The 26894-nt window shown below is 38.1% G+C and overlaps 2 protein-coding genes across 9 annotated transcripts in view; one reads left to right on the top strand and one right to left on the bottom strand.

Moving 5' to 3' along the window:
• The window catches only part of LOC134811538 (semaphorin-5B-like), a 129145-nt gene that overhangs the window by 24257 nt on the left and 77994 nt on the right, over nt 1–26894 (bottom strand). For all 7 annotated transcript variants that reach the window (XM_063818463.1, XM_063818464.1, XM_063818468.1 and 4 more), the window contains exon 2: nt 18730–18829. In XM_063818463.1, coding sequence (XP_063674533.1) covers nt 18730–18826 — 97 coding nt within the window. In that variant the 5' untranslated portion in view covers nt 18827–18829. The remainder of the gene's footprint in view (nt 1–18729; nt 18830–26894) is intronic.
• Nucleotides 24431–25734, top strand: LOC134811539 (retinol dehydrogenase 11-like). 2 transcript variants are annotated; one of them, XM_063818471.1, is made up of 2 exons: nt 24431–24635; nt 24852–25734. In XM_063818471.1, the coding sequence occupies exons 1-2, from the start codon at nt 24465–24467 to the stop codon at nt 25554–25556; spliced, it is 876 nt and encodes a 291-aa protein (XP_063674541.1). In that variant the 5' UTR covers nt 24431–24464; the 3' UTR covers nt 25557–25734. The 2 variants fall into 2 exon arrangements, with proteins under 2 accessions (XP_063674541.1, XP_063674543.1); XM_063818473.1 differs by having other exon boundaries at nt 24490–24624.

Raw genomic sequence — 26894 nt, 5'->3', positions numbered from 1 at the left:
GCAATCTTGAAAGCGATAAGACGAAAAACAACCCATAAGTCCTTAATTCATTGAGACCAACCCTAATTTATAACGAAAATGTCAGCCTTGTGACGGACCATGTTGTCACTCGACATCATCACGCACGCGAATATTATATACTAGTGTAACCGGGCCTTCGGCCGGGATTTCACTGCCGCAGTTAAAAAGGGTAGGAGTAATTACCCGCTGAGTCAAAACCCGCATTAGGTGACCCAATAGTTTCTTAAACAATAATCTCATAATCAGTTAATTTTTGTGGATAATTAAGTCATTATTAGCCATGAGGCACCACATTCCATGATCATAAGGTCTGAACACCGAGTATTACACCTCATCACTCCCGTCTTGAACCGCTTTCTATTTTTATTTAAATCGTTATAGAAATTAACCCTTGTTAACTCCGCACCACACCCGCATATTATATTTGAAAACACGCATAACATTTTCGTATGAACTCTCTCTCTCTGCAGTCCAAACAGACCCCAAACACTAACAGTCCCCCTCCCCTAATAAGCTTATGGTATTACATTACAGCGAATCTTCCCGGGCTAACGCAATTAAGACGCTACTTAAATGCAGCTACATATTATACAGTAATGAGATATAGAGAGCAAGCCCCGTAACTCTTGCCGTTCTGCTCAAGTCATTTTATGCAACATTTGTGGTACAAAACCGTCAATTAAACCACTTACCACCGGCCAATTTTTTAAAAATTTGCTTATGGGCTTCATCAGAGTTTTGTCCGCACTATACCGAAAAAACCAGTCCCGTAACTCTTACCGTTTTTTTGTATAACCGTTCGGAAATTACACACAGACAGACACACACACACACATTCTGGTGCATGTTATCAAGTTGATACATATATTATATCGATCGCTGACGCGCACGCGCCGTAAATATGGCGCGCGCGCCAATAATTCTAAAAAATGTCATCGCGCGTGCCAAACATGCACTTCAATTCGTTTGAAAGTTGCCTCTCAAGAGTCCACCACAAAGGCAAGGAATATTATACATATACTCTCAGCGGTTCACGGCGGGACAGATGGTTGCTCAGTAACAAAGACAAGGTACACTAACTCACCACTAATATTGGGTTCAATGTGGACTATATTTGTAAGAGTATCTGCACGGATATTTCCTTATCTTCGATTCCTTGCCCTACAACGTACAACCTAACTAACTTCTAAAGGCATTATGTTCAATCGAATCATTGAACGTGAGCCGTAACCACAGAAGTCAAACTTGATCCATATCCTGTCAGTTGTCACTGATATCTAGCAAGCAAACACGTGTCGTTGATAGCTCTATCAGATCAAATCATTCATGTTCACGTGTATCGTATCGAGGCGCCAAGCACATTCCTTGGTGAAATATCAGATGTGGCCATGTGTAAAAACACAAATTGTTCAAGTTGCACTCCGTCAAGATTAGTCACGCTCCATGCGTATTATTGACATTAATACTGTGGAATCTCTTGCGACAGAAAGTCATGACGAAGACATTCTTTTAACATCAAGTTTTTCTGTTGGTCTAAACTTAATGAAAATGAATGCTTACCAAACTTAATTATTCGCTGGGCAGATTTCAATGTTTGTCAAGGGACACTAATTTACAGGGTCGAACAGTATGTAACAGTGTGTAGATATTGATATGTAGCTGCGCAGTTTTACTACAAACTACAAATACTTTTGTATAATTAACCTACATTGAATCGTATCAAGGTGTGTCGAGTAGAACATTAAAACTAAATGTGATAAGTCACTGTGACAAGTGAGTGGCAGTTAAACGCGATATCATCTTCTGTACATTCCGTACACCATGGAATGTTAAATTATGTTTCAATAAGATTGTTTATAATTTGAAACAGGCGGGACCTAGTTTGAATTCCGATCACTTGTGTTAAGGATGGGTTATAACTTTTGACAAAATTCTACAAGCCTTCCTGTCCATTAATTAGATTTCCTATAAACAAGACATTGTAATTAGATTACCGGAACCTACATATCCCCCTTGACACTTGTCACATACAATACATGATCAACATCATGTCAGGATATCTTTAGCATAGTTCATGTATAAAAGTTGATGCATCCTATTGCAGCGCATGGTAATAATGGTATGTCATATATTATTATTCACGTGCGTGGTCCGATTACTAAGGACATACACTTTGTATTCAATGTGGTGTTGTAAAAAGGTAACATTACTGGTAACAATAGTGCTATGTGATATGTCAAGTCCTTGAAACTTAATACTGCGTCAAACTTGATACGTACGGAGAGACAATCAAACTTGAAACACTAACTCTAACTTGCCTCTTTAGAAATAATCTTGTTGTACACGATGTGATAAATACATGAATCATGATGCTATTTTTCAAACGGAGCGTTTATTAATGCTCAAACTCCAGTTATATGGCGACCACTGCTAGATTGAAATAAAGTGTGAGTACAAAGATTCTCGTGTTAGAATTGAGATTCAATCATCTTCTATCAGACAGAAAGCTTCGTATAATGACTATAAACCTATAATGACTATGACTATTAGTAAATTATGAACCATTCAGTGTAACTGTATTATGAGATTAGACCGAGCAATGTTCTGCTATATCTGTCCTACTACCTTGGTTCAACTCATGTTTGTATCAGTTTGTATCTGACGAGGGTCTGTAAGTTGAACTGACGATATTGTCAGTGTTAGTGAGACCAGTTAACAAGGAATAACTACCTCCCATTATTAATAACCTGCTTGTAATCACTTCAATTACAATCCCTCGTCGGGGCTCATTATCGGGTCACGTGACCCATTATCTGGGTCTGATTGGCAGAGATAAGGACACGTGGTCAGCGTACGGTCGGACCGACTTGTCATAATGAGTAAGATGACAAATACAGCCAGCATCTCCCCTGCAAACGCTTAATGATCCTAATTATACACCACTGACAAGGCTAACTCAAGACAGGCTAGCTAGACTCTCGCACGTCCACCAATCAAACACGGCCTTAGTAATCACGTGACTGTCAGCAGGCCAATCAGGTGGAAGGGGTACGTCACGTGACAGGCTGTGGTCAGGAGCTGCTGAGTAGTCACAGATAGCATGAAATTATAATGATTGGTCCATGCAGAATGTAGGAGAGACCCGGCCCGGGAAGGAGCTATGATCTACACGGCGTGTGCCGGCTTCAACTTTAACCAGATCCAGCGATTAAATAAATATTCAATCATGCGATCTAAATCGGCATTTGAAATTCGATAGCATATTTTACATTTCTGATAATTACTCTGCATGATTACTGATTAGTGATTGGTTTTCATTCCTAAGCAAGAGAGCTGCCTCCGCTACCTTGCTCTCTCGGTGAGCACACTTTAATCGCATTCTCGGCGAATGTGTTAAAAGCTAGTGACATTTCTCAAGCTAGTGACATTTCTCAAGCCCTCGCACTGAAATAATAAAGCAGAAGTAAAAGAGCCTTCCTGAACTTCTAATTGAACCTGATTTTAAATTAATTATAGAAATTCTATAAATCCGCTCGAGAATTTTCTTTTCTCGTGGTTAATTTGAGCTTGCAGTAGAATCCTCGAAACTATAAGATTTAGAGAGGGGTGTGCAGTCAGGGCTTCATACCCACCAGAGATTTACTGACTGTTACGACCGGCTGACCTGCCCAACAAATATCTTAACAAACTGTTAAACATGGGTTGCTGCGACTTCGGGAAGCCAGATATCCAGTTTCCCGCTAATTTCTGCTGTTTAGCGACGTCAACACCCTAGCCCTTCACTCAAGTTCTGTTCAAACTTTCCACTGGTTTCTTTCAACCCAAGACTGAAATAAAAACCACTCAACACGGTTTTTGTAGATAATTATACTAGAAAATTTGTTCCCTTAAACTTTAAGAACGTTGTCCTCAATCCTAATACGATAAAGATATCAACAATGTCCTTTAAAAAGCTTTATTGACACCCCAGATGAAAGTTAGATGAATGTTTATTCAGCCGTAAACACCTTTTAGTATTTACCGCCTTCCTAAAATAAGCGGAACGGATCCTTTTGTAAATACAGTCTAGGGTTTCTCAAATACCCCCGTATTTAATGCACCATGTTGTGCCATATTGCACCATGTTGCACCATGTTGCACCATGTTGCACCAGTGGATACCACAGCCGTGTTATGTCTCTTCAGAGCTCACCGCTACACTTTCTTCCGGGTAAAATAACTTACAATAAAATACAAGTCTCAAAATTCCACTAAATCTAATCGGGTCCCTGACCGAAGTTCCCTCCAGTTTCCCAGGCTGTATTGACGTCCGATACCTGGACAAGATAACTTGGAAGTATTCAAGGTATGCATGGGGAGTAAGGACCGAACTTTCTCGTTCTATTGCCCATATTAGCCTGCGTATTTGCATCCAGACAAAGCAACCCTAATTTTGATATCGGTTAGGCCCAATTTGCGAGACAAAGGAAGTAATGAATAATAATCAGAAAGTCGAACTCTGGACTGCCTTCATTAGTACTCACTACTCATAATGAATATCTACGATAGATTGGACCTCTCATCAGACAAAGAAGAGAGAGAGAGAGAGAGCTGATGAAAAGATAATTACCCGCCTCCAGCTGCAGGGTACTCCCAAACCACCCAGTCCCAGATAACAGTAAAATCAAATGTCAGTCTCAGTAACTGGGTAAATGACACGGGGTAGATATACTACATGTGGTATACTCCCTACACTAAACTTGCGCGGTACACTAAACCTGGTATCCCCCAATATTCCCAAACTGTGCATTGTGCTGGGAGCTGTCAGTTGAAAATACCACAAACTAACCGTGCTTCTTCTGTCTGAAGCCGTACAGTGTAGACTTGAGCTAGACATATGCTAAACAAGTCTCTCTTTGGAGACATGAGCTAAATTAGTCTCTCTCTCTCTGTTATGAAGAGCGCTGAAATAGTTGATCCTCAGAGGATGGCCAATAACAATCGCTACATTCCATTTAAAGCAGCGGTTACACTAGTTTCCTGAGAAGTTACATTCGTCATTTATACCATTAATCCTTTAGTATCACAAACCACAAGCTACTGAACTTCATGTACATATTATAATATAGTGCGGTGTTGGAGATACACCGCACTGTTAACCGCTGCTGGGTTGAGATGAAAGGGTTTAATAGTTAATTAAAATAACTATGTGTGTAATTCTATGCTTTACTTTAGTACTCATGATATTTACGGCCATCCATATGAAATTCAGGGCCTGGCTACTCCGTACACCAGGCCATTTATAACAGCTCTTTGAGTCTATGATAATTCCTCTCCTGATAAGAGCCTTTCCCTTATCGCATCAAACTATCAAACGGGATTAATAGAAATTTACCCAAGAAAACATTTCAACTATGCGACTCATAAATAATATTCCAATACGGATTTTACAGTCTCTGATATGATACAAAACCAAACAAATTCGGTTTTGGTTTTTGTTATGGCATCACGTAATGATGTCCAGTATTACTGAGTAACAACTTATCGTAAATTTTCTATATCACCGACAGTTCAGGTATCTGAACTCTCGACAAGTTTAAAATCCATCTAGACTGTCCCTCACCACCGCAGGAGTTCAATTTTTAAAACCGAGCTCTCATTAACACATCATGACAGTCCCTTAATAAACTAAACGTGAAGTTACAAAACAGTTCGCTACAAACACACTGCTAAAACAGTGCGAATGTAAGGCCGGGGTGACCGCTAAAATGGGTGTAACCCGGAGACACAAGCTTATCTAATTGGTGTGGAGAGGTTACAGCTTATAGAGAGAGGTACAGTTTATAGAACTCTCAACTAGAGCCTTGTTAGTGACTGTTAGTCTCAGACTGTGTTACTGGAACATTCCCTGCTGTTTACAATTTACTCTTAGTATAATGTAATATTAATAATTTATATAATATATAATGTACCAGGTTATTATTTAGGGAGGAGATGAGCTCATGCTCTCACCACACACACCCTCTCAGTTTAGGTTTAGTGACGATTGAAGAGCTGTAAGCTGGCAACCAACCTTGCAGTCTCTGATTCAGCCAGAAAGTTTCAATCATTTACGTAACTTCAAGACTCATATTGTAACTGGATATAAACTTTCTCAGACAAAGCAAGCATTGATATATTCAGTAATTATACTATAACTCAGGCTTTCTTAGTAAAGCATAACATAATATTTACACAGTACAAGGAACCACTTCAAAATGTAAACCTCCTCTCTCCCTCCTTCTTTCCCTCCCTCCTTCTCTCTCTCTAGACATGTTTGACGGTTAGGGACATGGAGTCTTGTCTAAATCCTTGTTTTACCAGACAGAACCACTCACCCTGAGACTTACTCACCCTACTACACACTTTATCTCACATGCCCACGTGCTGTTTGAATAGGAGAGGTATTTCCTACTTGTCTGTGCTGTACACACACGGACAGACCCCCAATGGGGACCAGAGAGGTGGCAGAAGTGTGGGAAGTAGAGGAGAAGTGCACGTGTGCTGCGTCGGGGGAAGTGCCTTGTATTGTGGCGCTTTGTTAGGTGTATTGGGGTGTTTTGTTTGTGTTTGACTTGCGGCAGTGAAACAATAGTGTAGAACACACACTACACACTGTTGTGCTGGTAACACATTGAGTTGCATGCTTGTAGCGATACAAAGCTTTATGGTATTGTTTAATGGTGTAACACAATAACATTTGTTTTTAAAGTGGTGAACAGCTTTAAACTGCACTGCAACAGATCTTTGAACCTACCTAAAAAAGGCAAGTCCGCTGTTCCATATATCAGGGTTTGAACAGTTCAGGTATTAGAAAAGTTGGGAAATGTCAATGTGTTAATTCGACTGCTAATATCGGTATTGAGCAAAGTTGCACATGGCAAAGCTAATCCATCATCGCTAGCGTTATCATTTTCCTAAATTAGTGATGAGTCGATATTTGTCATCATTTTTGAATGTTAGGGACATTTATTTGTCACAGCTGATTGGATGGACTTATCGAGGCAAATTTAAGACCATAATTTTTTATTAAAACGTCGATGGGCTACGGAAAGTCATCCACCGGACGCCAATATCACCCGACATGTTTACTATTGAGTAATAGGCTAAAACTAACGTTAGCTATCAACCTAACTTAGTCTGAAAAGACTATTTAAAGGATAATTATTACAGTACATGAAACAATAGCCTAACCCGTGGGAGCTAATAATAGTCAGCTATCACATTACCCGATATCACATTACACGTCCTGTAAAGTGTGGACCGCGCGGGTCAACTAATCTGACGCTTACTGTACTATACCCTCAATTGAGTACCATGCAAACTGTAGACTGAAGTACATAATATCATTATGTGTTTACATTACTTTTTACAAGTACAACTTCGTGTAGTCGGTATAATGCATACATATATTATTATGCTTGTGTGTTTATATGTACAGTTTGGTTCCGGTAGAATAAGAGTAACGCTGAACAATATTCAGACTACATAATATGTCAACAGTATACTTGATGGTGTTATTCCAGACAGCCGTCTTTACGTTCACAATCTGTGAGAAAATCTCAAATCAAGTACTGGATGGCTAAAGTTTAACCGTATTTTCTCCAGGCCGTGTCTTCAATACCTCATGTTTAAACTTCAGCAAGAACAACTCTGACACTGGATTGGGCGCTACAAAGGAGATTCTATTACCATTGATCCAGCTTCAGAAGTGGATACATGTTGAAACTAAGTTTTACTTGAGTGAACTTGATTGTTACAGATCATGCACTTTAATGCTAACCGATAAGTAGCGAACTAAACTCCCCGTGAGAAAGTGGCACCTTGTATCACAATATATCGGGCTAGGCTGGGATGCCGGAGATTGTTCTGTGTTCTCAGTGGAATTTAAAACGAATTTCTCATTGCTTGCGTCAGAAGCTAATAAATCATATTCCAAATTCTATCGATCTATTCACTGTGCAATTCTGTGACCGTCTCGATTCCTGGGAAATAAGATACGGACAAGGTTGACTCTTGGGAAGCGATAGTTAAATATACGGAGAGATCTAGAATTTCCATCATGCCAGGTCACGCATTATGTTCAGGTTAATTTCAAAGGCCAAATCACATGACCTGTGACCTATGACCTCTGATATCTGACGTAAATGCTCAACTTCAGGTTTGAGGTTTCGATTTATTTTTAAATAGTGTGATCTAAATTTCCTTGCAATCTATAGATAACATCGATCATCTCAGTCCTGTGACCTAGCCTGCAACTTTCACACTGCAATAGCAAAGCTAATATCAGCAATACATGCATTATCTTTCAGAGCAAAATCTTGATTATAAATGTCTGCGTTTCTAAACCCACTACAGCTAAATTAGATGGTTGATGAGCTCAAGGTGTTCAATAAAACGTGAATAACCAAGATCTCCACATTTTACTCAACAATATTGCGACCTTACCTCCCAAGTTTGAGTCAAAGTCTACAGCTGTGGCTGTCATTGAAGCAAAACATTTTAAAGATATTTAGATATTTAACCCTAGGGGTAAACATACCAACATACTCTCACCAGCATGCACTCAGTAACATGTATAATGTATTCTGGTAAATCACATAAACACACAGCTTGATCAACATACACAATAACACATGTGTACAGGTGACTGATTGCTTGCAAAGGACCACAATAGCAAAACGTAGTGGAAAGAGTGGATCCCATCTATTTAATGGATTACCAATTAGGGGGCCCCTAATCGTCTTGCATGCTGCGAGACATACTGTCTTACTAAATTAAAACTGTCATAATACCTCCACTCATTTCTGGTATACATCATTTTTGAGTCACGTACAAGGCCGGATACTAATACTATAACGTGCTAGTGAATATAATAAGTCAGACTCTCTAATTCAAATTTCGAGTATATCTTATCCATAATTACACCGTGTATAATATTCGAGAGAGTTCAGCTAAGATGCAGCTGGTGCACTTAAAAAGATGTAGGTATATTAACGAATAATGTTTACTGGGAAACTTGATACCTGTCGATCGAGTTTCGAGACCCGTCCGTCACGTAGATCTAAAGATCACGACCAAAGACCTTTTAAAAGCCCCTAATAGCAGGTACTGCACAACTCTCAATGACTTGGTTTGGTGCAATAACCACGAGGCCGCTGTCAAGAATGTACACTGATTGTATGGTATTGATCTCATTGTCCTATGCCAAATACGTGGTCCTCAATAAGTTTTCTACGTGCTGTCTTTTCCGCAGTATTGAGATACGTTCTCTAGAGATAATCACATGGTAAGTACGTGTTTTAGTGTCTTCCTTCTCCTACCTTGCCAAAGTGTCAAGGGAACTAGCACGCTCTATAGTAACTGGCTTGCCAACCCTTAGTTAAAACAGCTCATATTATCGGGCTAGTACTCCGTTAAACTGAATAATATGCTGTTCAGAAGAATGCAAAGCATGCGGAGAGTTGGCACAAACATGTTATAGTTAAATCAGGTCAAACAGATGACAACTTTAGCAGTCTCAGGGGGATAAACAACAATTAGTGACATTCTTCAGATCTTTCCTGTGAGTCTGGACAACTCGACACGCCAGTTACAGGGCGCTATTTTGTTATTAGCACTTTATAAAGCTAACTGCAGGGAGGCGGTGTTGGAGGAAGTGGCAAGATACGGATCTGGTAAAACAGGAAGTTGGCAGTGGAGTGACTTGTCTCCTGACCTACCACCCTAATTGGAGTTCAGAGTTTAGGCGATGAGTGCTAAAATACAATTGACGGTGATAGTGTTGTATTGTATATTATATTTTATATTGCTCGTAGCAGGCTAATAATACTAGCAGTACAAGCTCAGATAACCCTGCAAGACAGTCTGCTAATTGAAGCAGAACTGTACTCTTTACTAAAGTCACGTTTCTGTGGAAATGTAAACTATTTCGTAGATCACAAACTTGATATCTATTTCCCTGGACGTAGAGGCAGTAAATGCCCAAGTTCCTCAGATTCAGTAGTATTACCGACAAGTAACAGTGCGTGGCACAACATTTTTAGTTTACATAAACTTTGGATAAGGTTTGTTCTCATAGTGGTCAGTGGTGGTGGGAGGATGACGCAACATGTATCCTGCTAAAGATACCACTCACTACACCACACAATAATAACCACTAACCACACAGGGCTCACTGCACGTGTCAAACATTAACATCAACACATCTTGTATCTAGGCAACACGTTATCCGCAATAACGAGGACTAATGGCCTGAAAGTGGTCGGTCTTTACCCCCACAACTCCCCTCCTTGCCAGATCAGTATTGTGGCAGACTATTATTAGTTGTAAAGACCTACTAGTCCGGGAAACAGAATTGTGATAATGCTTGGCGGGTATAATATTGTACTGATAACCGCCCGCTGCCGGTACATGTCTTGGAATGAATAACCCCGCTTATACATACAACCGGTAACCACTAACCACAGTAGAGGAGGAGAGATGACATTAACAGTAACCTGATATCTCGACAATTCGTGCAATACTTGCTAGTGGGTCGTGATTTCAGCAAATAAGGAGGCTCGCGCTGTGGTGGTGAGTGTAACTCTCTGCTTGAATGTAACGTACTACCTCTAATTAGACCTAATTATACTAAAAGAAGTGCATGGGAATGGCCACCCAAGTCTTATTATACTGCCTCGGGGTCCACCTTTGATTAACAATACAAATGAAGCCTTTTTTTGTATAATATTAATATAGTACTACCTCTTATGGCCAGTCTAGGGAGTAGCTAAGGATCCATTGGATCTATGCGATCTCCTCGGTCGACTCAGCCGAATGTTAGGAAACTTAATTGAGGGTTAAATGATGAGGGGTACCTGTTAAAAGTTCAAGAAACTTCCTAGGATACCCCTTCAGTGTATACTGTAAACATGGTACTATTAACTATTAACCAGACTAGGTTTTAGGCTGGATTCCGTCCAGAAAGTAAACTCATAAGTCATAATTAGGGTTCACTAAAGTGCAGCTGCCTTAAAGTAGAGTATTGCTGACTGAAAGTCAGTCAGTAATTGGTGGATATTTTCAAGTACAGTATTGTTGACTACTGCGCAGTATAATATAACGCACAATGCTCTTTCTCTGCATATATATTTATGAGTTTCATCTCATGTGATAGTATTGAGCTGTGTAGTACATTATAAGGGAGAATTAACACACAGAGTACGTGAGTTATAGGAACTATTCTACTGCCCGGCTGTATTCGTTAAGTCTATTATTATTATATTATGCGAGGATGTATTTTCAGAAATATCCGCCCTTTCAGCAGCTAATTATACATTTAAGCTCAACAAAACTGTCAGTTTTGAGGGAGACTGTGATCTGGACAGGACAAATTTTTAAATTGAGAGAGGGAGGTTCGGTTGGTTTCGCTACTGTGATGTGTTGTGACTTAGCCGAGAGTGAGAGCTGTCCTCAAGTTATATATCGGATTATTTGAGTCTACAGACTGCAGAAACCGCGGTGCTGAGTGGTGAGCCGCGGTTTTTCCGCAGTGGTTGATGACAGGTAGAGGAGATCTTGGGGTATGTGAATGAGAAAGTAGGTAAGATCTATCTGGGATTCAAGTAGATGATACGCACATTAGTCGGCAGGGAGACAGGACAAAGGATACAAGAAGGCTCTTAAACAAGACGCTTCTCAGAGTTGAAGTAGCCGACGGCCAGTTCCTGATTGCAATTCGTTCCTTTCCTGCGTCATAGTCATGTGAGATGCACGCCATTTAGTGGATATGTAACCCTAGCCCTGCTTATTTAAATAGCGAATTAACTATGAGGAAATAGCTGCTAAGAAGGGTATAATAGCTGCTATGATCGACTTTTTACCCCTCATGAGCGAATGCCTAGCCTGCCCGAGCCTGACTGTCTCAGTGCATCGCCTCGTGCCGAATAGTGGCAAGTATCTGTCAGGTTACTGACATCATAGTAACACGGTGCCCCGGACCAAACCCATCTGAACACCAACACCACTTGCATCATGTGACCGGGCACCAGGATAATTGTGAACTTATGTAAATTATAAGTGTAAACAAACGTTATCACATTACTCTCACGCATGCTCACTGCTCATTTTACATTTATAAAACGGGGGTTTCATTGAAAAATGATACCGGAAGAAGAGAGGAAGCACATATTCCAAATGTCTTAAGCTCTCAGAAAATTCGAGGCCATGATTAGATTAACTTCTTACCGATATAATATGTATGCCTATTGCCCCTAATCGTTCAAGCTGTGAATTAGTTTATCTTCAAATTTGGCCGAGCTTCAAGTTTTAAACCGTTTTATATTCTAATTATAGAACATAGATCCTACACACAGCTTGAAGCCTGACTTGGCAAACTAAAAACTTGCTACTTCAGGTGACAATGAAATCACCACATATTATGTATGATGTAACCGTCCCATGTCAATCAAACTCAAACAGGAACCTAAGTTACCTAAGTTTCTAATTTTGCCATTCATCCTTCGTTCATAACCACCCGTCTTGTGGACGGAACATAATTACAAATCACCAAGGTCCAATAGCCCCATTGTCACAGATCGAATTACATTTATCATGACTTACCTATTGTTTAGAGATAGTTACGTATGATGTGTTGTTGTTAGTTGCTGATCTATAACATGATACACAACACAGAGTGAGATCATGACGTCATCACTTATGACGTAATGATTACAGTTCTCGTGATGAAACAAAACCAGGATAATAAACATTAGATACTCAGACATGTCGTGCAGCTTAGTTTAAATCAAAATAAGCCAGCCATTATGTAGAGGATGTAACAGATTAGCTTGTCTCCAAAGTTCGCGCTTATTAGACCTTGAGCGATCTGAGAAACTTGTCGAACAGTGAGAAAATTTTCCAGCAAATTTATTAATTATGTTACATTTTATCTCGTGCATCTGGCATGCATTATCGAAGTACAGAATCCGTGGATTGTTAGCATTTTCAAGACAAGCAATGTAATCTGGAGTGGAATATTATTCCCCAAGCAGCAGATTTTCCGTCTGCTACTCCTGTTGTTAAAGTGTGCACGTTGTTCAGGTTGTGTATAAGGCTGGGGCAGTTGTTACGGTGAAAGAGGGCAAGGTGGCGGGTAGTTTACAGCACATCTTTCAGTGATCCTGATATAGTACACAATCTAATACATCATTACACGTGGTGTGGAGCTTGACAGGGGGCTAACCAATCAGGGAACAAGGAGATTTGAATCAACCAATGAGGAAGAAGATGGGGCTCGCCACCAGGTGTGATTGGATTAGGTCACCCCAATAATGTCATCTGAATGTAATAACTATATAAAACCATGCGTTAAAACTCAACTTATTAATTATTACTTGATAATAAGTTTAAAAATTAGTGAGCCTCATCAGGCTTCCTACACGTCTGGAGAGAATCTTCTAGATCTCCATGTGTTTTTATCAGTTTTACCACATCACAAAGGAATCGTTACCTATCTGCGGTTAAAACTTAAAGCGGTGGATATTGGGAAACTTGTTTTATATATTTCAATATTCATGCATACTAAAACATTATGCAAAGCATGTGGAAGCGTATTTCATGAAGATTAAAGAACTACGGGGTTGGATTACCGGATGATTTAAAACACAGATTGCATACATGTTTATAATAGCATGCTGACTTCTGAAAATCAGCCAGATATGTTAACATCATGCGCACTTTTAGCACACACACAGACACAAACACACACATACACACACACACACACACACAGACACTCCACAAGAAGGAGTGAAGAAGGCAGCCCCCTACAATATTGTCTTTGAGCACCTGCTCAGTGCTCCTGAACAGATCCTCAGCTACTTTGTTCACATTCTATAGAACTAGTACAAAGTGATGTAATAAACCTTCTTGTACTGAGAGTATTATGTATCATGACATCAGTCTGATCTGATCAGTAACTACAAGATTGAAGCAGCTAGTAGGCGGTGTAGTGATAATAGAGTATTGTCAAAGTAAGGTTTGTCTCAATGCTCCCTCCCCGCCTTATTGCCCGATATAATCCCATTAATCCCGGGCTCGGTCAACCTCGACATGCAACCTTGAGTCCTGGTTTAAATTAATTTCAGCTCCTGAATAAGGAGGTATGATTCGGTTAGAAATGCCGATTGCCGAGGTTACCAACATACAAATTTCTACAGAATCTACACGAGAAGAACTGTGGTTTTGATCTCTCGTCTCTACTAGGTTTTTATAAACGACCCTAATAACCCAGGCTTCCCAATTACAGGGTGAGTTGAAAATAGTGTGTAGAAAGTAAATGGCTCTAATTTTTTTGACAAATGAAATTTCCACTTAATTTTTGCATATTTAGGTAATGAAAATATTTAAATATTATAATAATGCAATAAAAATACTTAATAAGTATTAATTTGCTCAACCCATTGTCCTTTATTGTTGATAGGACATGTTGATAACGTGTAAGACAATTGTCTATAGCCGACTTGACTGTATTAAGGGGGCGGGGGGGTCTTCGTGGAAATGTTCTCAAAATCGACTTTTTAGTTGTTTCTGATAGAGGGGAGCAATATCTATCAGATGCTTTTGATCCCGTGGAAAAATATCGTTCCTAGCCGAAATTAATGCCGGTCAAAGGTCAGCGCGTGTGTGGTAATTGTATTGCGCGAGCGATTTTTGATCGCGTGCCCTGAAAATCGAGTCTAAAAATCTATCTTCTCATACATTTTTTGAGAAATCACCCTGAAACTTTCAGGATATGTTCTAGGGATCATTTAGAAGAGATGAGCCCGACAACATTTTGAGATAGGCCTTTAAACATTTTTTATTCGATTTTTAAAATCTTGGACCTCGTTTTTTGATGGTTTTTCGAGGTCCACGATTTTCAAAATCGAATAAAATTTTTTTAAAGGCCTCTCTCAAAATTCTGTCCGGCTCATATCTTCTAAATGATCCCTAAAACATATCCTGACATGAAAGTTTCAGGGTGATTGCTCAAAAAATGTAGAAGAAGATAGATTTTTAGACTCGATTTTCAGGGCACGCGATTTGAGAACCCCATTAGGACGAATTTACGAATTTTTGGAAAACTGCCAAAAATCAACCAAATTATGAGTTAGAATCAAATGAGAGGCAAGAATGAAATTTGTAACGTTTATGAACTGATAGCAATTCACCTTTCAAAATTTGCTCCTTCATAAAAAAATTATCGATTTTTACATTCCCATATGAATATAATTGAATGGGCTGATTAAAACCAGTAGACTAAGTCCTAAGATATTTGGCGCCGAATCGCCAACACTTTACCTAGCTCTTGTGAGTACACTTATGACTTCATTAGGATGATTCCAGAAGAAACGTTTCTCTGAGGAAACGAATGATAAGAGATGCACTCCTTTCGGTAGAATCCGTCGTACCTTGTAGTTGTACAATGTAAACGTCACGTCCTTACAAAAAGAGCAATACAACACTGTCAGACATCATCATGTCACGTGATTTATCAAGTACCAGTCCTGAGTCCATGTACCGAACCACACAGATCTGGAATCTACTAGACTTTCAGTTTTAACTTCAGAACTCAAGATAAAGTTGTCCATACATCTTTGATATCCAAATATGGACATGCAGTTCCTGGAAGTTTGTCGTGGCAATCTTCAGTTCAAAAGAACCAAGATACGAAAAGCAGATACGGCACTCCTTTGACAGATCCCCGGAGAAGATTCAAGATTTCACATCCTGTAGCTTGGGAGAAAGTTCGTGAGAAACTAAGACTTACCACGGGCACGGACCATGTGTTGTAACAGGGAGTGACACTTTTTATCTTGAACTGAGTACTGGCCGGGAAAGATAGCCGGGTGGTCAAGATATTCACCAGATTTGCGGTATTGGTACATTATCAGTGTGATTCAGTAGATAATCGGTTATATTGGATTACAGGAAATTGATAATTTAGGGAGCACGTGTGTCAGTTTGGTTTTCCTCTCTTTTAATGTACGAGTAGGACGTATGGGGGGCTTCACTACAGATTACACACGTACACCATTATATGGCAATGAAATTAAATGTATGTAGCTACCCGCCCTTATATTGATTTGGGGAACTTGATACATTGAACAAAAATTATTTTCCAGACTCCGGGAATTTTTAAAACGTTGTCTAATTCTGAATTGCTCATCATCATTGATACAACGATTTGGCGATTAGCTAATCAATCATATCCCGACTTTGGGACGTCACAAAAAGCCATTGAATTTGTCCAAGCATGCCAGAATCCAGATATCTATTCATTTTTTCCGATTTATGACATCATTTCGCATTAATCGTTATCCCTGAAATTCTAGATCATTGCTATCATAAATTACGCAGTTATACGGTGTGCCCTAAAACTTCCTGTATATTATATTTCATTATCGATTGGGTGTATAAACCTATAAAGATAATATATTTACATATGTAACATATTATAAGAACTTGCCGCTTCGTGGAGTACGGATAATAATCATTCATAATTACGACTAAACATTCGAGCAAAACTCTTCTGTCCTAAACTTTCTCATAGTCACATTAATTGTATTTGTCATGAGAGTTGATGACGGCGGCCAGGATTAATTGTTAAAGCGGACAGACAAATTTAAAAATTTAATAGCATTACACCAGAAATTAACAATTTCCTTCCATTTGAAAAGTTAGAACAGAAAACGTTTATGATAAATTAATGTTCTAATTAATAATTCATCTTTTGTCAGTATATAATCAGACCAGCTAACTCCCTAAATTTACATCCCATAATTCTATTCATTATCGTTCCTTGAAATATATCCAGTTCTCGATAGTAGTAATTACATATCGAAGTCTGGAGTATATAATCAATAAAACATTTTCTGCAAATTAGGCATACATGCAAACTGTTTAAAATGATCTATTCTAGGTGTGACTTGAATCACGGCTCCACCTCGATCTACCTTCAGAGCAATCGGGATATATATCAATCAAGCTATGATCTGCCGACAAGATGTACATTGTTAATATTTAAATTATACGGTTTAGCTTTTAACCGATCTGTAAGGGTCTGAAGCTGTCACTGAGACTAGTAGACTACGAATCCCAAGCTATTTGTCTAATTACATTTAACTCCGTGGTTTAAATATATCAAGCATGAGAATTGCTTAGTTATCTGACAAATAACTTGATATTCGTGCCTTATTGTTTTACCACAATAGACAATGAATATTTGATAATTGAACCACAATGAAGGCATTCAAGACTCAATTGAAGCTTATCGGCATAGCAGCCAACTTCTAGACGTCATCATAGCTCTGATTTATAGGAAGTTTAAAAGGTTGTAATTTTGGGAAAGTAATGATCTCGTGCTTCATAGTTCATATGGTGTAGAATAGTAATTAGGTAATTTTATATGGCTTTATGATGCTGACAAATACTTCAGAAGATAAAATAAATCAAATATTCTACTACAGCATAATATTATGCTACGTCAATAATTGATTAAGAAATCAAATTATTTTCATTATGTCATGATTATTTGATCAACTTGTAATATGAGATTAACTCTTCACGACCCGGTTACTAACTAACCACGCCATGGTTGAAGCAATTATTTATCTTCAAACCTGGCCCGACATGTAACTTAGTAAAACCAGGAAATAACATCGGAGAAAAGTCGAGTAATAGGGCTCGTTAGGTGCTCCTCTACCCCTCATTGCTCAGTATTCGAGGAAAACACACACAAATCACTCCCATACCACAATTGTTACACTCCTACCACTAGTTTATGGTACACTCAAGATGATGTAATTTCTGCAATTGGACGAGAGCTACCTGCACTATATTTGTAGAAACCAGGGCCGGGTAAATGGTAAATATGGCAAGAAACAGGATAGGGCGAATATTTATAGTAAATGAAGCCACTGTGATGTTGCTCGTTCTTACCGGGTTTTTACATTGCACAGCTTAATTAATTGGGACAATTTGGCACAGTACCTCAGGAATTTAGGTCATATTGCAGATGTCTGCTGGCAAAGGTTTGGAATTCACGAATGAAGAATTTATTCAAGATGCCATGGCAACACTTTGGAATATGAAAACTTATTGGCATTGAATCAAGAGCATTAATGATCATGAATTTGTATATTTATGAAAGGCTCATAACAATAAATGTTTGAATTCTTAGACGGATGGCAATTATCATGACTTCTTACAATAGTCAAAATTTCGGTGAAAATATGTCGCTACTTATCCTATTGAAATTGCTCTCCTGAAAAGCAAAACATTACGAGCAACTTATTGCCAGCTTAATAATTTTTAATCGGTGACAATTTTCTTGAATGTCATTTTCAATTGGCGGAAATGATTTCAATTTAGACTTTCCGGGATATCATTTTCAATCGGAGAAGGGTCAAGATTTAGAAACCACGAGATGCTTCCAATAGTCTAGCAGCTCAATGTGTCAGTAAAACAAATTATGACACACCAGACCTGAGTTGTAAGTATCATAGACAACTATGAATTCATAAGCATACCTAAAACTAATTCAAAACTAATCGAACTTTATCTAGTCCCAACCATAATCCGCCATAATGCATACAATTTAACCTTATAAAATATATCAAAAACTCCTCCTGCACCTTGATCTAAAAATAACAAATAAACAACTTACGTTCATGTGGCACCTCATAGTCGATTGGGGTAATGTGCTTGCTGTACTGCTGACCGGATACCAAGTCAAAGATCAAAAGGAGTAGTAACCGGTTCATCCTAATGGTATAATTAGAAGTTAGAAATTTAGCAGATCATAACTCTGATGAAGTAAAATGAAATGGTTAAACAAAAATCTATCTTTGAAAATTGATAATCAATCCATGTTATATTCTGAACAAGAGTGGCACTTGATCAAGTAATACAATCACCTTTAACTTCAATCCCAAAAATATTACTGACTTAGCCGGTTTGCTATCCGATAAAACACTAGACCCTACAAAATTTACTGCCACAGCAAGAGCAATCCATTCAATTCTCTTTGTGAACGAACAATTTACAGCCTACTATAAGAGCCCAGATTTCCACTCAAATACTGGCCAATGCATAATGCTATAGGACCTCAAAATAAGATCGAAATCTACAAATCCGATCTATTAATAGAAAAATAGTATTATAAAACATTTCTATTTTATCCCTACACATTTGTTAATAACTAGAATTGTGTAACCTTAAATTATTTCAGAATTATAACTATTGTGAATTCAATAAAATAACTATCACTTTTGTATCCTATCCTTGTATCCTTTGTATCCTTGTATCCTATCCTGATTTTATGTGCTGAACTGAGCTTTGTAGATGTGAAATGAGGCCACATTTTTTCCAATAAAACTGTTGAGCTTGCAGATTTTAAAATTCCAGGAAATCAGTTATTTGGTAAGAGCTTGGTAGCATACATGATATATTTAAGCAATTGTATTATAAACATTTTTTTATGAATTAAGATTTCTACTCTTGTAAGGATACCATTTCGTTAACAAACACTGAGTTGTTAACCATATTCATTTGCCATTTTAATAATTATAACAACATTCCCATTGGTCAATTATGCGTCTGCTGGTCATATCCCACATATACATGTGCAAGAGGAATTTACTCCTCTATGCAATGCAACTTGGGTAAACTTTTTCAGCTCATACCTATGAGGGCATGGACCCCGTGTTACTGGTTTCCTACATGCATGATGCAATATTACCTGTCTCTTTTTTTGCTAGGCAACACCATGGTTTGGTGATTTGTCATGGTCGTTCCTATTTAGTTAATAATAATAATAATAATTTAAACTTTTATATTATAGTGGCACAACAACTTAAAATGCACAGGTGTGCCACGAAAACAGTTCAGGATACAATAAAACCTGAAAAAGCAACCCACATTTATGTTAGTTAAGCTGAGCGTTACTAAAAAGATACTTTCTTCTTTCTAAAACAATGTATTTTTGGGACATGATTTGAGGCTCAAAGGTAAGGTTTTTGAGAACTGAATTTTATTTTAGCCAACTACGCTACTAAGCTTGCTCTATCCAGAGCCCTTGCGCTTGCAGTAGCGCGCGCCCGCCTCACGGCGGTAAAAAGGGCTCTAGCCATGAACCCACCCAACGATTTTGGCACCACTCTACAGTGGTGCCAAAATTTCCCGCGCTTTTGTCCTCATATGCGACGTGTGTAGCCTTTCAGACATTGATTGCGTAAACGAGGTGTCGTACGTCACCTCAAGATCGGGTGACAGGGGGCTGACCATGCCCAAACCTAATTGATCATTGATTGGGTCTGAGGTCACGTGATTATGAGCCTATGAGGTCACGTGACTATGACGTCACCAGACCTTGTCCTCCGTTTCCCGCTCATTGGACCAGATGAGCTTGCATGCTTGTGAATGTAAGTGTAAGTACAGCTGTATTGTAGTTTATACCTAATTAACCCCTATACACTGTCACTATGCATTATAGAAACCTGAAAAGTGGTTACTGCATACTGGAGGGAGAAGTGCCAAGACTACCTGCGCTACATAGACGATGTTGTCAGCACTGCGCACGCGCGCACGAACCTTCCCATCGGGGTTCGTGGATAGGTGCTTTTCTTGACTTGTGAAACAAGCGCGCCCGCAGCGGCGCGAAAGCACATGGTTAGGTGAACTACTAAGCCGACAGATGCATTTGACATTGCATTTGGTAGAGCTGCACTATGACTACATATTTAGCTGTATCCCATCGCAATACGACACATTATGTGCATGTAAGACCACTAATGGAATAAATGGTACTTGGAAGTGGGATCATGTGAACTTCTCTACACCGTGCACACTTTGTTTTCCCAGAGAGGCCCAGCATATAGAGGTTCAATTTTAACAAAAATAGTCAGAGTAAATGATCTATCAATGATCATTGACATACAGCCTAAGTATGCTCGTTTGAAAAACTATGAACATGCTAGCTTTCTTTATTTTGTTAGTCGGCCGACATCTTGGGTTGTACTGGACCTAACAAGTTTATTATCGGATGTCTACTTATATTTATTATGATAACATTATTCATTGTAATGGCAATCAAATTTAAATTTTGTTTTACTTTAAATTTTGTTTTACTTAATGATTTATCCAGAAGAGGCACAGCAGTCAGCTCAATGCCAAATTCTGCCACTGTGTTTGGCAAAAGGTCCCACGAAAAGAGTTTCCATCCCAAGTATATTACACATCAATGCCCCTTTTGCATAAGAGAAAACCCAGAACATAATAAAATCAAGCTGCTTCCAATTCAAACCCAATAATTAAGGAAGATGTAATGGCAGACTAATGTCACCAAACTTGAAAAGGCACATACAGGATGATCGAGAAAGACAAAAATGCTCAGATGTTATGATACATTATAAACGAATGTGCCATTAAAATACAATTCTTTTGAGAAACATCAAGTGAGTCCAGAAAGCAATAGTTCACAATAGCCTTGGATCACATTTCCCTCAGTCAACGATTTTGATGTGACGAGCAGTACATTGACAAGAAATTTACAATAAGTGTTAACGTGACCGGTTGTCCGCGTAGCGCTCAATTTTCACAATACAATATACAATATAGATCATCGGTTAAAATACAAAATAAGCGAGGCGCGCCATTTAATTGAACATATAATATGCGCGGCGTGCACACAATTTTAAGTAAAATTGTACAGTGAAATTGTTAAAATATTTTATAATTATCTTGATTGACGATGTCAATCCTTCGCATTTCGCCGATCTGCTTAATGTGGTTGCGAGAAGCATTATTTGATGCGCGCGCGACCCAGTAGTGCATCGCGCTACAAATAATTATCATTCGGTGCTGTAGTTTGTAGCTCGATGCATTACTGGATTATGCTGCGCCTCAAATAATTCTTTTCGCAACCACATTGTTCATTCATTGAAGCGCAATGCGTAACTGTCCCGCGCCGCGCACTCAATTATGATTCTCGCAACGATCGGCGAAATGCGCTACTGTGCCTTGCCGAGCTGCGATGAATTGACATCGTCAATTAAGTTAATTTAATGCACCACTGGGCCTTGCCGAGCTGCGAACGATTGACATCGTGAATCAATGCTGTAGTTTATTACCTGAGGACCCCAGGCTATTATGTTCATTAAAGATGAATAAAGATTTGGCGGAATAAAGATTTGGCGGAATGACAGGCTGAGCGCGGCCCAGTAATGTAGTTTAGTGATATTTATTTTAAATTTTATGACGTTATGACTTGAAAATGACTTAATCGTCATTTTTAAAAGATGGCTGGATCGTCCCCGGCCTCTGCATCAGGGAAATATTAAAAACGATAATTGTAAAATATTTGTTCCAAGACCGTCGACGAGTCCAACCCGGCGCGCATTTTGGTATGTAGGTTGTAAATCTTTTTAGGGGATGATTGTTCTAACCAGAGCCCTCTTGCTTGCAGTAGCGCGCGTCACGCAGTACGCGTATACAGTATACACATGGCTATGTGAAAGGAAATGATACTGTATTCAAAGATTTGGTTCGCCACTTATTTTGCTAAAAAGTTGAATATTTATCACCTGTTTTGCAGTTTGTATTCAAAAATTAAAAGTGATTATCATGATTATGTAAAAATCGTAAAATTACTGAAGCACGAGTTACTTATTATATTTTTAATCCATGATCAAACTCAAATTATTATCCATGCAATTAAAACACATTGCATTAATCATTAACCAATTTATAATTACTATTTATCGCAATTTCTCCATCTCTTGATTAACTGGTGATACTCGTAAAATATTTGTTTCAAACAAGAAAACAACAAATTTTTATTTAAATCAATTGTAGCAACATGAACAATTTGAAAAACTTTAAAGTTATTCTATTACCAAGGAATATACTATATATATCTAACTACAGGGTGTTTCGAGACTCGTGTCCAAATTTGAAATTATAATTTTTCTATTTTTTAAAGGAGCATGAAATTAAATAAAATCGGTTTAGAAATGCTTGTTAGGTTCTACATTTTAGTTATTTCTTGAAAAATCATTTTTTGCAAAAAACCATTTTTTCACAATTTTGCATTCTTTCGAAATTTTCTTCTTTAGCCCTAACGAGAAGAGAGTTGATATTGTTAAGCTTCTTTGTGTCAACGGAAGCAGTTGGACGGCTGCTAGGAGTGCATTTTCGAATAAATACGAAAAATCAGGCAGGACAATTCATCCCAAGACTTTGTAGCGCGATGCACTACTGGGTCGCGCGCGCATCAAATAATACCACTTCGGTAGATCGGCGAGATGCACCACTGTGCCTCACCGAGCTGCGAAGGATTGACATCGTGAATCAACCCAAGACTATTCAACGACAGGTGAAGAAATTTGAAACTGTGGAGTGTGGAAGGTCCAAAGACCAAGGTGAAGGTGACTGTTTGGATAGGTCTCGGTAACCGTGGTGTCTTCGGATCTCACTTTTTCGAGAATGAAGATGAGAAGGCAGACATGATAAGGATCTTATATGTATATATAAAGCGAGACGATATATATATGTTTATTCGTACCATTTTACTGACACCACGGCATCAACTTTAACGCAACTTTCCGCAAAAACCGTAAAAGATACACAACTGAAACTTTTTTGACTGGGTCAAATGCTTTAATGGCCTCCAAATCAGCATGAAAAAATGAAAAATTGGCCAATGAATAGGAATTTTAGAGCCCAAAATTTGGACTCCCAAGTGGTGTCAAAAACGCGAATTAAATAGGTAATAATTATTTTAGTCTTTTGAGTCTTGACATCATTTTAGGGTTATACGGGATCCTGCTAATAAACCGTCGACGAGTCCAACTCGGCGCGCGTCCTGGTAGGTTATAAACCTACAATATCTTGAAAGCCTTAAATTAACTATTTTATTGATAACTCGACAAGTTCACTGTATTGAGTTGTACATTTATTTATGATAAAATAACGTTTACATGATTTTATTGCAAACCCCTTTATTTGCGCAAACGAACACTTGAAACATGAACAAAATGATTGTGCTCAATTGCCAATAATTAAATATATTGTCTAATACAAACTGAGTGCTTCTGCAGACTGGTATTCAGATTTCGGAAGAATGTAACAATTTTACAATTACAGTTATTTAATTGTAAAGGCCGACTGATAATGATGCTAATAATGTCAAGGATTCATTTCTGCCTTAAAGTGCAACGATTAAATTGATATTTCGCAAGATTACATTTTTCATTTTATGTTATAATATTGTCAAGGATTAAGTTTTATGTGGCTGAGATATGTTAATGTTGGATTGAGTACAAGCTTACTCCCTGCTACCCCTAACTTTTTAACCCTGAATCATAATTTGAGCTTTGAAAAGATAACAACAGGTTTTAGATTATGGATTTATCTGGGAAGAATATTATAGTTACCGGAGGTAATGTTGGGATAGGAAGACCTACAGCTCTGGAACTTGCCAGGTTGGGAGCTAATGTTACTATAATTGGGAGAAATGAGGCCACCTGCAGTGCAGCTGTTGATGAGATTACTGAAACTACTGGTAATCAAAAAGTGGGTTCATTTTATAACATTTTTTGGCTATCTTTCTTTGTGGATCAGTCACTTATTAAATTACTTTGTTATGATTTAGGAATCTCACAATTTTACTCAAAAGTTTATACTCACTGCTATGATGATAATTCGTTACATATTAAGATACTTTGACCTTTGTACACTTGCTAACCCTGTTCCCTTCCAAAATGTGTTCAACTTGGCTTTCATTTTCAGGTCGAGTTCAAGATAGTTGATCTGGCTTCGTTTTCTGCTATACAGCAGTTTTCCAATGAGTACAAAGCAGCTCATACAAAATTAGACATGCTTGTAAACAATGCTGGAGTTGTTAGACCTCCCATCAATAAAACAGAACAAGGAATTGAAGCCACTACTGGTATCAACTATCTCGGACATTTCTTCCTCACTCATCTGCTAAAAGATCTTCTGATTCCTGTGAAAGGTAGAGTAGTGATGGTGGCTTCTAAAGCATATGAGTACTACGGAATTACCCTGCAGATGTTGGAAGGAGAAAACCCAGAACTTTTCAAACCAGTAGAAAATTCTGAGATTGAGCAGTATTGCAAAAGCAATATTGCACGTGTGCTTTTTGCGCGTGAGCTTGTTAAGCGCTACCCTGAGCTCACCTGTGCTTCTTTACACCCTGGCACTATAGATACCGAGGTCTATCGCTCATCTGGTAAACTTTACCTCTGTATTGCTTCCTGTATGAGAAAATACTGGAAAACTCCTGAGCAAGGTGCGCAGACAAGTATTTACTGCGCTACAGCTGATTTGGGCGAAGGGAATGGATGTTATTTTGTGAATTCGGAGTTGCGAGCTTTTAATGAGAAGCAGATTGATGAAGATGTACAGTTGAAGTTATGGGAGGTCAGCATGAAGGTTGTTGAGGAGTTTCTGGAATCCAAGGATACATCATAGATTGTTTCTATTTCTTACAGACTGTACCAGATTGCCTCAAGGGTTGAAAATCTTTGGTAAATGTTGCAGGATTAGCTTGTAATTTATTCAATACTGTGTAATTAATATTTATATCTAATCGTGATGTTTTATACCACATTTATATTATAATTTGTATGTGATTACAATAGAATTCAGATTTAAATATGTAGATTCATAATTATTAGTGTATATTATGTTTTGTTCATACAACTGTCTGTTTCTAATTTAACCAACTTTATATTCGCCATAGATTTAAAGGGTTGAAATTTTTTGCTAAATGTTGTAGAATTAGCCTTATAATTTATTCAATACTGTGTAATTAATATTTATATCTAATCGTGATGTTTTATGCCACATTTATATTATCATTTTTATGTGATTACTTTAGAATTCAGATTTTAATGCCTAGATTTATAATTATTAGTGTATATATATTTATTGTGTTTTGTACATACAATATAATAATTTAACCAACTTTATATTCGTCACTGATTTCTGTAGCTTTATACTATATGAAATATTTTTCCTATGCACCTAACACATAGTTTAGTTTATTAAAGTTTATACACCATCAGTTTACCACCATTTGTTTACAATTTTTAATAACGAATACATTTTTCGTAATCTAACTGTGGAAATATGTTTTCTGCCCAAATACTATATCTCACATCTAAGATCGTAAGTATTTTTGTCCATTTTACTGCTGTTGTATGTTTTTTACTTTTAAAATAATAATGAGGGAGGATGGTAAGGTTGGGTATGTTGTTTGTAGTTACTATGGCTGGGTGGCCTAGTGGTTAGAGCTTCCGCCTTCTGTACAGAAGGTTCAGGGTTCGAATCCCAGTTTCACTCAGTCAGGGAGTAGCTAAGGATTCATTGGATCTATGCGATCTCTTCGGTCGACTCAGCCGAATGATAGGAAACTTGATTGAGGGTTAAATGAGGAGGGGTGCCTGTGCCAAAAGATCAAGAATCTTAGGATACTCCTTCAGAACATCTACAATGTAGTGTACTGTAAAACAAGGGCGGTCGAACTATTCGATGACCCTGTAGAGTAATCTACGAACTTTACAAATTAAATTAAATTATTATACTAAATGTGATTTACCCCAAAATGTTGTATTACTTAGAACGGTATTTCATGTTGTAGCTTGTGCCAATAAAGGTTCTGAATTCCATGATATTTTTGGCCAGATGACCAATCATGTCATTATGTAAAAAGCGGAAATCAAAATATATATTTTAGTGATTATAGTTGAATTAAGTGATTATTTGTATATTTGGCACCCAACCCAGTAATTCCTCCTGTAGATTGCA

The sequence above is a fragment of the Bolinopsis microptera genome, chromosome 2 (genome assembly GCF_026151205.1).
Source record: "Bolinopsis microptera isolate Bmic1 chromosome 2, MBARI_Bmic_1.0, whole genome shotgun sequence".
Taxonomy (NCBI): domain Eukaryota; kingdom Metazoa; phylum Ctenophora; class Tentaculata; order Lobata; family Bolinopsidae; genus Bolinopsis; species Bolinopsis microptera.
The sequence above is the reverse complement of the archived record's forward strand: the minus strand, read 5'-3'. Positions and strand labels throughout refer to the sequence as shown.

Coding starts and splice junctions, on each gene's coding strand:
- LOC134811539 (XM_063818471.1), top strand. CDS start 24,465: ATGGATTTATCTGGGAAGAATATTATAGTTACCGGAGGTAATGTTGGG. Junction 24,636..24,851: donor AAACTACTGGTAATCAAAAA/GTGGGTTCATTT, acceptor TTTCATTTTCAG/GTCGAGTTCAAGATAGTTGA.